Below are 11933 nucleotides of genomic sequence, written 5' to 3' on the forward strand. Positions count from 1 at the left end.
CAACAGACAGCTGTCCCATGGGCACTTGATGGGTCAGATGACTAGCATTGCTGAGCGATGTGGTCACTGCCAGTGGAATGGGCATCTCACATTTCCCCCAATTCACATATTCAGTGCTTAGACTGCCATGCCCCTCCCTCCCAGACTCTAGGTCTGGAATGAACATTCACCTGCCTCTGAGTTGACTAGTGGTGGGAGGGGCGAGAGGCTTGTTTGGATTCCCAGGTTGGAAGATTATCTCACTCAGCCTTCCTCCTTCCATCATATATATAGGCCTAATTGGTTAGTAGGTCTCAGCAGAACTGACTTGGGGGTGCCATTAGTAAGAGTATCTAGAGACCAAGGACTGGCAAAGATGATGGTGCTGAGAGTCCAGGATCTGGTAGGTACAGATTTCCATATATATGTATGTATATGTGTGTGTGTATGTGTGTGTATTTTTAAAACCTGTTTTAGAATTTGTGTAGAATAAAGACTTAGTTCCAGTTGCTATTGGGAAAAGAGGATGCCATTTTCTTCTACATATCCAAACCACATGTGAAAAGAGTTCATGATATTCTGATGGGATTTGTCATTCACTGGAAATGGAGAAGTTTTTGACAATATTTTGAATCATGGTTATCTCTTTTGATTTATGGCTGAAAGTTGATTGGAGTCATATCCAGAAAAATATATGAGAAGAATGAATAGATTTGATGGAAGCCAAGAATACTGGGATGAATTAAATACTCAAACATTAAAAAACAACAACAAAAAACCTCAATGACAAAAGTTTGAAAGAACTAGATTTATGGGTTTCTAAGAATTGGGGAGCGGGTGGGGAATTGGTTTAGTAAACAAAAATGATATTTATAAAAATGTATCTACTTAAACTAATTCTTTATTTGTCCAGTATTTAAAAAATCACTTCATGACAGCCCAAGAATACCTGTGGCTTTCATAATCAGATTTTATAATCAGAGGATTATAGCTTGAATCTAGGTCTTCTTTTTCTGTCAAGGTAGAATCAGCAGCTGGAGGGGAATTCAGCATCCTTCACAGGAATTTGCCTGAGACAATACCCTTTTGCCTTTGATTTTGCATTTCCCTTTCTAGGTAACTGGGAAGAAGAATGACAGTGGAGAGACCAGGGATTTCCTCCCAGAGGACTTCAGAAATGGAGAATATGAAGCTGCTGTTACATTGGAGAAGCAGGAGGACCTGAAGACACTTCCAAGACACTCATTGAACTGGGAAAGTCAAACATTACAAAACGAGAAACAGCGAGAGGCAGAGGTAAAAAAAGAATTAGTGGTACCCTGTGATTTTTTCCCCTGTCTACCCAAATCTCACTGGGGGCTAAGAACATCATCAAAACTGAGGATTCAGTGTGGGTTAGTAGGAGTGCTGAGTATGGAGTCTGAGCATCTAGGTTTGAATTCTGGTTCTGTTACTAGGTGGGTGAAATTGAATGTCATTTTATTTTTCTAGCCTCAGTCTCCCCATTTGTAAAAGGAGGGTGTTGAATGAGATGATCTCTAAGGTTCCCTATGACCCAAATCCCATATCTAAGATAGTACGAAGTCTTTTGAAAAACAATCTCTTTGAAATTGTCAAATTAAATGATTTGCCCAGGATCCAAATCTAGATAGTGATAAAGCCAGGGATGCATCTTGGTTTACTCGATTTCCTCAAACAGCTTTTTTTCCCTCCCACATCACACTGTATGTGCTGATGATAATAACTGTGAAGACCTGAGGTCTCTTTACTATGAAAATACCAACATTTAATCTTTAATCTGTTTTTACAATTGCACAGACATGCAGAGTGAAATGGAAATGGAAGTCATTGTCTGAATAAGTCAAGTTAGTCAAAGAAATGGATTGTAAGAATCTCCCTCACAACTAATAAGCAGTCTTTGACAAGATTATCAACACCAGATCCCAAGTTAATCCTTGTTTTCTATGAACACAATAAAATGAAATGGCCAGACAATAAGATTTAGAGGCTGACATTCAAATCAAGACAATCACTTTTCCCTCAATTAAAGTTTATTGTCCTCTAGAGAAAGATCCTAGTTCATTGCCTTTACCTTCTCAGATTTCCTTGCCTGTGTACACAGTTAGCCTACAGAATGGAGTTCCAAGTGTGACTAATCTGCTAGTAAAGAAGTAAAATGTGTAATCATAAGGAAATGTTAGAATCGGAGGATTGCTCATATTTCAAAGAATAGGTTGTAAGATCATAGACTTAGAACTGGAGGAGACATTAGAAATCATCTAGGCTTATTCTCCCATTTTACAGATGAGCAAACTTGAGGCCAACCATGGTTAGGTGATTTGCCCAAGGTAACATTGCCACAGAATGGGGGTTCTAACCCAGTTCTCAGACACCAGGTCTCTTTTGGTCTCTTTTCAAAATTATCTGAAATTTATTTTTACTGATATCTATAATTCTATTCAAATGATTAATGTATGTATAATAAAGGGAAAGAGATGTGAGTTTTCAGAGTATTAGTGTTAGAGCTAGAAGGAACCTAAAGAGATCCAACCACTTTAGTTTATAAGCCAACTGGAACTTAGAAAGATTAAATGATTTGCCCAGAATCCCACCAGAGTGATAGAACCAGAGATCTATCTTAGGTTGCTTGACTTCCTAAATCTGTTTTCCCCATCACATCATACTTTGTGTCCTGATGATGACAATTACGAAAGACCTGAGGTTTCCCTACCATGGGAGTACAAACAGTTAGCATTTAGACTGTTTCTACACTTACACAAACCTGTTGAATCAAATGGAAATGGAATCAATTTTCTGAATAAATCTAGTTCAGACTCCTACTTTAATCTGAAATGTCTATATTAAGGTAAAAACGCCTTTTCCTCAAACTTTATAAATAATTTCCCCCAGTCATTCACATTGTGCATGTAGATATAGCCTAGATAATGGACTTGACTTTTTCTTTTTTAATATATTTGATCACTCTTTTGATATAATCTTTTCCTTTTGTTACCTTATATATTCTATTTTAAGCATTTAAAAATCCTTCTGGGAAGGTAAGCTTCACCAGATAGATGGCCAAAGGGAACAAGGACCCCAAAAAGGTGAAGAACATCTGTCTTAGAGTGCTCTTTGCAGATGGGTCACCAGAGTGGATGATGTTTTGTTTGTTTGTTTGTTTTCAGCTCAAAAAGAAAAAACTGGAACAAAGATCAAAGCTTGAAAATTTACAAGACCTGGAAACTATCATTCAACTGAAGAAAAGAAAAAAATACAAGAAAATCAAAGTCCCAGTTTTAAAGGAACCCGAACCAGAAATTATAGTAAGGATTATAGAGACTATATTAAGAACTGTGGTCTAATGTCTGAATGGTCGTTAGGCTAATATATGGAAAGTCTATGCTGTTATCTGTTCCTACAAGATTACCTCCCATTTATACAATATATTTCTTACACCTTGAGAGCAGAGACCATATATTTATTTGCCTTTTTTTTTTCATCTCCAGTGCCTGGCACATAGAAAGGGCTTACTAACTGCTTATGAACTGGCTGACTCTTGGTGCATCCAAAGTAACACTACAATTGCCTTGGTCTTTAGACAGAACCTGTGGACACGCAGAGATTTCTGAAGGCTGCACTGGAGAACAAGCTGCCAGTCATTGAAAAATACTTGTCTGATAAGAAGGATCCAGATGTATGTGATGAGGTAAATCCATTAGCTATGCTCCAGCCTGCATCAAGACCCCCCTCCTCTTTCCCTGGCATTTGTCCCTTTTGTTGTTCTGATGCTTTACTACAGCTTGTTCAGAAGTATCCCCAAATTAGCAGCTGGAAGCACTTCCAGCAGATCTTGACATCTATGGAAGAGCCGGGCTGCATGCAACAACAGGGAACTTGGAAAGCCCAAATAATTTTCTCCTCCAGGCACCATATTCTGTTCCAGTATCTCTTCTTTTAGTCTTCCTTGCCTTTGATTATTTAGAAATAGTTCGATGTTTAAAAAATTAATATTCCATTGTTGCCTTTGTTTTTTTCCATCATAGTCATTAACTACCACCCCCATAATACACGCTATTCCATCTAACAAAATAAAACAGTTATGCAGATAAACTAATTAAAAAGTCCTTCCAGAGGGAGGGAAAAATACTTATTTCCATTATTCTGACCAATCAAGTCAACCATAGTAAAACATATTTTGCAATATATAAAATATATAAAAAGCAATATATTGCTTGTTTGAAAGGGATCATTTGGATCAAAACATATGAATCTTCCCTAGAAAGATAAATCTACCCAATTGAAACAAATTCACCAAAGGTACTAGACCCCTTTTGTATGGTTCCAAAGGAAATGAGTCACTATGGATAGAGCAATGTATCTGAACTCAGACAGCATACAGTCTGGCTTGGTTGCACTATTTATTAGCTATGATTTTGGCCACAACTTTCAAGCTCTTTCAGGCTTAGTTTCTTCCTTTGTGAAAATGGCATCATAATATCATAGATTTGGAGAAGGAAGGAACCTTTGAGGTCACCTTATACTTGCAATGCCTGCTTTGTATGTATAATGCCCCACATGTAAATTATTTTTATTTATGAAAATTCTCCAAAACTCTATATATTGTGACTATGAAATGAAACAGATGAGTCTTCGAGCTCAGCTACAAAAATGAATCTTCCATCTGACATAACCACATCCCAAGATGGAAGATAACTGTCTGATCTTTTATGGCAAGTGTTGAGTAAACAATGAATTTACAACATATAATAAAGGAAAAACTCCAAATGTAAGTGCTTCTGAACCTTTTAAATGGCTGTGTCACACTACAGAGCTCCATACTTCAGTTATATGCCTGATAGGCAGCTTGGCACTGAGAGTTTCCTATGAAACTTTAACAAACTAGATATCAACATCATAAGTGTTAGAAAATCCAATAGTTAAGCAACCTGTTCTTTATCACTTTGAGAAGGAAAGGATGGCTTTCTGCAGAGCTTTCATATTTATTGCCATCCTTATTCTGTCTTCTTTTTTCAAAAGTACAAACGGACAGCTCTTCACCGAGCATGCTCTCAAGGACATTTGGCCATCGTGGAGAAATTAGTGAATAATGGAGCCCACATTGAATTCCGTGATATGGTAAATATTTCCCTCCCTCTCTCTCTCTCCCTCCCTTCCCTCCCTCCCTCCCTCCCTCCTTCCTTCCTCCCTTCCTTCCTTCCTTCCTCCCTCCCTCCCTCCCTTCTTTCCTCCCTTCCTCCCTCCCTCCCTCCCTCAAGTCAAGCATCTATGACTACTGAAAAGTGTATTAAAAGATTGGGTGAAGCACAATGTGTCAGATTAGAATTAAGATCTGTTTTAAGCTTCTACTGTGTTTTAGCTTTAGCTCTTTAGGAAGTGTACACTCTGCCTAATTATGTATCATAAACATTTTTTTTAAACCCTTACCTTCCATCTTGGAATTAATACTGTGTGTTGGTTCCAAGGCAGAAGAGTGGTAAGGGCTAGGCAATGGGGATCAAGTCACTTGCCCAGGGTCACTTAGCTAGGAAGTGTCTGAGGCCAGATTTGAACTTAGGATCTCCCATCTTTAGACCTGCCTCTCAATCTGCTGAGCTACCCAGATGCCCCCTGTATCATTAACATTTATGAAGAACCTGTAGATTGTTTGGATACACAAAAACAGAAATAATACCTGTCCAGCAGATTTTAAGCTCTAGGAGGAACTTGTTCAGTCAACATAACTGTGTCTAACATCATGGAAAACCCATTTGAGGTTTTCTTGGCAAAGAAACTGGGAATAGTTTGCCATTTCCTTTTCCAACTTATTTTAAAAAGATGATGAAACTGAGGCAAATAGGGTTAAGTGACTTGCTAAGAGTCAGACAGCTAGTAAGTGTCTGAGGTGAGATTTGAACTCAGGAAGGTGAGAGTTCCCAACTCCAGATCTTACACTGTATCCACCACACCATAGAAGATAAATTTACATATTTTTTAAAACTAAAAATGAGAAGAAATGATTGCCCACTACAACAACAACAAAACTAAATAAGAACTAAATTACTTGGAGAAACTGTGACAAAGAGACTCCATCCCGCTGCATGCCGACTTCTGCTCCCCCAAACACTCCTGCCCTCACTGATTTGGGGGGGCTGTGCCCCATCTGTCCCTGTGTGTTGCTTTCTAGCACAGAGCATCTCATATTCCGTTGCTTTCCTACTATAGCTTGAGTCCACTGCTGTTCACTGGGCATGTCGTGGTGGGAACTTGGATGTTCTGAAGATCTTGCTAAACAAAGGAGCAAATGTCAACGCTCGAGATAAGGTAAAACTCTTTGTTGGCTCGGAAATGGAAATCCTAGTGTGAGGTCCTATTACTTATAGGAAAACTCCATTGTCAATTTTGCCTCCTTTTCCCAGTTATGATAGACTAGGAGGAAGGTTGTGTAGGGTCTCTTCTTACTTTGTGTCTTTGACGGTCAACCATTATGATTGTCTAGCTGCTCAGTACCCCTCTGCATGTGGCCGTGAGAACTGGCAGGTACGAGTGTGGGGAGCATCTCATTGCATGTGAAGCTGACCTTAACGCCAAAGACAGGGTAAGTCAAAGCTCCAAAATTCTGCTGCCAAACATTGTTCTTTCCAGTATTTACTACCTGCACTTGACTAAGGGGTTCTTGAGTTATTCCTTTAGCTGCTTTCTTCTTCTTCTCTCAGGAAGGAGACACACCTCTGCATGATGCTGTAAGGCTGAACCGTTACAAAATGATAAGACTGCTGATTATGTATGGAGCAAATCTCAATGTCAAGAACTGTGTAAGTTCCTAATAGCCAGCTACATCATTTGCTGAATGCTCCCATCTCCTGAAGGATTCCCTTTAATGAGAAATGGGACTAGGGTTAGAGTAGAGTAGATAGCCAACTAAATTGTAATACACGGAGTGGGTATATTTGGGGGTGGGTTAGGTAGGGCAAGAACAATTAAAGGTATCTTTCCATATTTCTTTTTGTATAAAAGTACACATAAAAAAAAAAAAAAAACCTTTACCTTCTGTCTTAGAATCAATACTAGGTTTTGGTTCCAAGGCAGAAGAGTGGTAGGGGCTAGGCAAACAATAGGGGCCAGGGTCACACAGCTAGGAAGTGCCCAAGGTCAAATTTGAACCCAGGATCTCCCATCTCTAGGCCTGGCTCTCAATTCCCTGACCCACCCAGCTGTCCTCCAAAGTACACATTTTTAATGCCTTCTTATCTTCCCTGTGGCATGTAGATATTTTATTTTGTGGCATGTCAAGTAACATGAGTTATAGCTACTTTACATACATTTATAAAAGCTCGACACTTCTAACAATAATGCAGAAAAGGCACAATTTTCAAACTTTTCCTAGGATGGATGAATACCTTGTTCTTCTGGCTCTGCACTAAATACATCTTCAAAAAATTCATGTATCCACAGGTTTTAGGTGGTTCTGTGACTCTCTCAGGAGAGTTGATATTCTTTGCAAAAATCACTAATCCCCCAGTGGCTGTGGGGAAGCCTTGGGTCAGTTGACCAGAGGTCTGAAAAAACTTCTGTAAAGTGAATCCTTCATTTGATATTTAGACGATTTTTTTTTCTTTTGCTCTTTTACTCAACAAAAGAATAGCTCTGGAGTGCAAGGCCCTGTTCTTGGAATACAGTGGCTGCTTCCACTTCAAAGTTGCTTCCTTTCTATGCAAAATATTTCCTTCCCAACTCTAAGTTTGGACTTCAAGACAAGAGAGCAATCAGAAGCATTCACTTTCACAGTAAGACAGATGAGTCATTGAAATGCCACCTGCCTTGAACACCAACAGCTGAGTTAAGCCCAAGGGGCATTTAGAGAGGTAGCTACCCCTCCCACTCTTGCTCCCTTCCTGAAGTATTCTGAAATTTTAGAATAGAGAGCAGAGCAATGATGCAATGAAGTCCAGTTACTGTAAAAGCCAAGGTGGATCATTTTGGTACCATTTTCCATCCTCCTCCTCTTCCTGCCTTCCACCAACCCTCTCTCTATTTTTTTAAAAGTCATATTATTTGTCTATAGTTTGAGTTAACTATCATAACTCTTCACATCGATTTGCCTTTAGGTAACCCTTAAAATATTCCATTAATAAGATGCTAAAAATAATAGCTCTGAAGAAAAAAAAACAACTCTACAAATTATTTTAAGAGGATAAATGCTCTTATGTAAAAAAAAAAACCGATTTGAATATATTTACATATATTCAAATATATTTCTCTTTACAAGTATTTTATTAATTTAATTTCTGGATTGGGTATATAATCATCCCTCCTTCCATTTTCCTGACACTGAGCAAAATTGAGCATCTGATGTCTTCCCAGAATCACCTTCTGCAAAGGGAAATACAATTTATTCATTCAACACTTATTATGTAGCTTCTGTGTACAATACATTGTGCACAGCATGTTGTATGTTTCTTATGTTTTATTTTGTAGATTGGTTATTTGAATATGTGCCATATCCCTCCTAAGCTCTAGTAGGGCAAAGGCTGTATCTTACTTTTGTATCTCCTTGAGAATCTATGTCAGTGCTCTGTGAGAAGGAAACAATAAATTAATGCTTATTGATTCCTGCCCTCAAAAACCTAGATATCAAAATGCCACCTAGAAAGCAGATATTGAAAAAGGAGGACATAACATTTCTATAAGACAAAAATGTCATTTAAAAAGGCCTAGATTTAATTTTTTTCTTTGCAAACCACAAATCCTGAGGCAGATGTACATAAAAAATAGGTATATTGAAACCAAATTTACATAGGTTTATTTGTTCAAAATAAATTGAATGATTCTATCCCTGAGCTACCTTTTCAAGCTTTATTCTGTCTAAATTAACTAAAAATAACATGCCTTAAATTTAATATTTATCAGAAATATTTTCCAGTTCCTAAACCACAGGTATATCACACTTTACATAATGGATTTATTCCTTCCAGAAAAGTTAGGTGAAAATTGCCTTTTTGGAAATAAAAACATGTATAAGTGCACTCACAGAACTCACTATTTCAAAGAATCTTTTGGAAGGGAAGAAAATTCTTTTTTGGGGAGGCAAATCTGGTGATACCGAGGGATCCCTTCTCAAAGTAATGTTTTTAAAAGCAGAAAAAAATACCCAGGATTATAAATTATATAGCAAATTTATAAAAAATATTTTTAAAAATTACTTCACAAGTCAGGCATGGTGACACTCCTATAATCCCAGCTATCCAGGAAGATTAGAAAAACTACAGATGTTCTGGGATCGAGTCCAACCTTTGGAACTCGATACCACAAAGGAAGATCATACTCTCTAAGATAGCAAGTCTTCTCTAGGTTGTTCTCAAAGACATACATGATGGTGGGTTACACGAGCTACAATTCTCACAAAGTATTCTTACCTATTTTTATTAAGTTTAGATTTCCTTAAAGCACGGTTTGATATAGTGGCTTAGAAATAAATAGTAGGACTAGAAAAGTGCTACTTTTTTCCCCTTGCAGCGAAAATGAAAACATATCTGTGAATTACAGGGTAGAAGCAAATTTCTGAATGTATAATTGAAGTTGATAGCAAGTGCAAAACAAAAAGTTCATTTTAATACAGTTTAACGACACAATTCTGGTACTGGTTTTTGAATACTCAACAGAAAAGGAGAGAAATAAAGAAGATCTCCTCTTCCTTAATATTGCCTAAATGGCTTGGAGGAATTCAAAAGTACTGGCGGGGTACCTAATTTACAATAAAGGAGCCATGTAGACACATAGGACCATGAGGTTCAACATCATTAGCTGCGAAATACACAGCAGGAAAAACACGCAATGTATCTCTGTTGTACCATAATCCATTGCTGCATTTAAGCGACAAACAACTCTCCTAGCCGGGAATTGATCAGCTCCTTCCACCTGGAAGTAAAACGTTCCTTTCTCTTCTGAACAGGATGGGAAAACCCCAATGGATCTCGTTCTTCAGTGGCAGAACGGCACGAAGGCGATATTTGACAGTCTTAAAGAGAACTCGTACAAAACCTCCCGCATATCCACATTCTAACAGCTGTCAGACCGTTGAGGGAGGGGACCCCGCGGAAACCTATTTCACCTTACGTATCTGCTTTAGGGAAAATGCTAAAATGTGAACAAGATGCACAAACAGAATTTGAAAACAGAAACATGTACAAATTCCAGTTAGATCAACGTGAATTTGCTTTATTTATTTTTCTTATTTATTCCTATTTATTTATTTGGTTGCTAGTGAGAGCCACCGATTTTTAAATCGCTGCTTTAGTGGTCAAAGTTTAATTATTGTGTAAGATTTCCAGAGAGTTCCGGCACATCATTGTTAAATCTAATTAGCCAGCAGGATTACAAATGCCCATTGATATTAGACAGTGGCCATTTTCCTGGCCAACATGAGTGTAAGGAACTTACAGGCGGGCATTGTGGTCTGTTTTTCTCTCCTGAAGTTTTGCTGCTGGCGCTAAATTCAGCAAAAAGACAGTGAAAGGAGGCTGGTTGAAAAGGAAAAGGAAAGTGATGAAAGGTTTAAGAAAATTCAAAGTCAAGTATGCCGTTTTGCTCCTTGGACTGGCCGGACTGGTATTCTGAGCAAGCCCAGGGGTTCTGGAGTGAGATCAGGAGAGTGTTGCATTCAGAGATTGTTATGAATGTGAGCGTCGGGCCGGGAAGGGAACAAAGCCAATGTGTCGTAATACACAGGGAATGCAACGCAAACCTCGAGAATGTGCACCCACACTGTAAATTTGTAAATTTCTATTGCTTTGTATGTACATTTTGTATTCGTAATTCAAACAATAAACTTAAATGCTCTTTTAAAATCCTCGCTTGGGCTCCTCGTTAACCTGGGAAAAAATTAAACGCCAAAGGACATTTCAGAGAACTCGAGGCAGCAGCCCCCTTCCCGTCTCTCTCACTCTAACAAGCTGGCAGAGAATGACAATGACCCAATGCAGCCTCAGAGCTGGGTAGCAGGAGGCATCTAGTGGTGGGGAAAGAGAGGGAGGAAAAAATCAAGAAGAATGGAATTTCTTGCAGTGGGACAAAGTTAATCAAGGTCTAGCTGAACACAGCAAAGGGACAAGCAAGAGGCAGAAGAAGTTGGCATGGGATACCTGGAGAAAATGACATACTTCCCTTTTGGCTGTATCATGTTTAGCTGCTTATGTGCATTAAAATGTGTAGAATAAAACGTGTAGAAAAAAAAATAGCCTTGGATTTAGAGTTGGACAGAGTCTTAGAAAGAATCTAGGCCAAAGCTCTCATTGGACAAATAAGGAAACTGAGGCCCAAAGTACTAAAAAAAGGTACAGGCCAGTTGCAAAGCTGTAATTTAAATCTGGGTCATCTGACTCCAAAGTCAGTGCTCTTTTCCACGAACCCATGATATCTGTAGAAGGGGCTTTGAGACCATTTAGTTCTAGAGTTCAAACTCCTCTGGATAGAAAAAAAATAGTATTTATTAGAACTTCTTATTCACTTCCCAATAAACAGCCATTGTATAGTACAACCGCCCACTCCCAAAATGAAGTTAAAATATTGAATAAGCAACTGATTGATAATTTATATATATAACTTTACATTTTTATATGTGATTTTATACTTTAACAGAAAATGTGGATTGTTTTAACTTCGGTCATCTAGAACTGAAAATGACCACTATATTTAACCTGAATTCCATGTTCTTCTGGTGTGAGCTTAATTTACTTTATTGTAGTCACTGTGTACATTTTTTTTTCCTTTTGTCTAGTCCAACCTTTCCATTCATTTTACAGATAAAAAAAATGAGGCTTGGAGAGATCTCAAGTGACTTTCCCAAGATCACATAAATGTCTTCCTGTTTATTTGAATCCTTGTCATTTCTTATAGTACAATAACATTCCATTGAATTCATATGCCATAATTTGTCTAGCTATTCCCCAATATTTCTA

The 11933-nt window shown here is 38.1% G+C and overlaps 1 protein-coding gene across 1 annotated transcript; it reads left to right on the top strand.

Moving 5' to 3' along the window:
- Window positions 1-270: 270 nt before the first annotated feature.
- On the top strand, window positions 271-10823 carry ANKRD1 (ankyrin repeat domain 1). Its single transcript, XM_001367388.3, has 9 exons — window positions 271-382; window positions 1096-1275; window positions 3165-3302; window positions 3578-3685; window positions 5017-5115; window positions 6202-6300; window positions 6476-6574; window positions 6693-6791; window positions 9929-10823. Exons 1-9 carry the CDS (start codon window positions 356-358, stop codon window positions 10037-10039), a joined length of 960 nt encoding a protein of 319 aa, XP_001367425.1. The 5' UTR covers window positions 271-355; the 3' UTR covers window positions 10040-10823.
- The last annotated feature ends 1110 nt before the right edge of the window (window positions 10824-11933 follow it).

Source organism: Monodelphis domestica, chromosome 1 (assembly GCF_027887165.1).
Source record: "Monodelphis domestica isolate mMonDom1 chromosome 1, mMonDom1.pri, whole genome shotgun sequence".
Taxonomy (NCBI): domain Eukaryota; kingdom Metazoa; phylum Chordata; class Mammalia; order Didelphimorphia; family Didelphidae; genus Monodelphis; species Monodelphis domestica.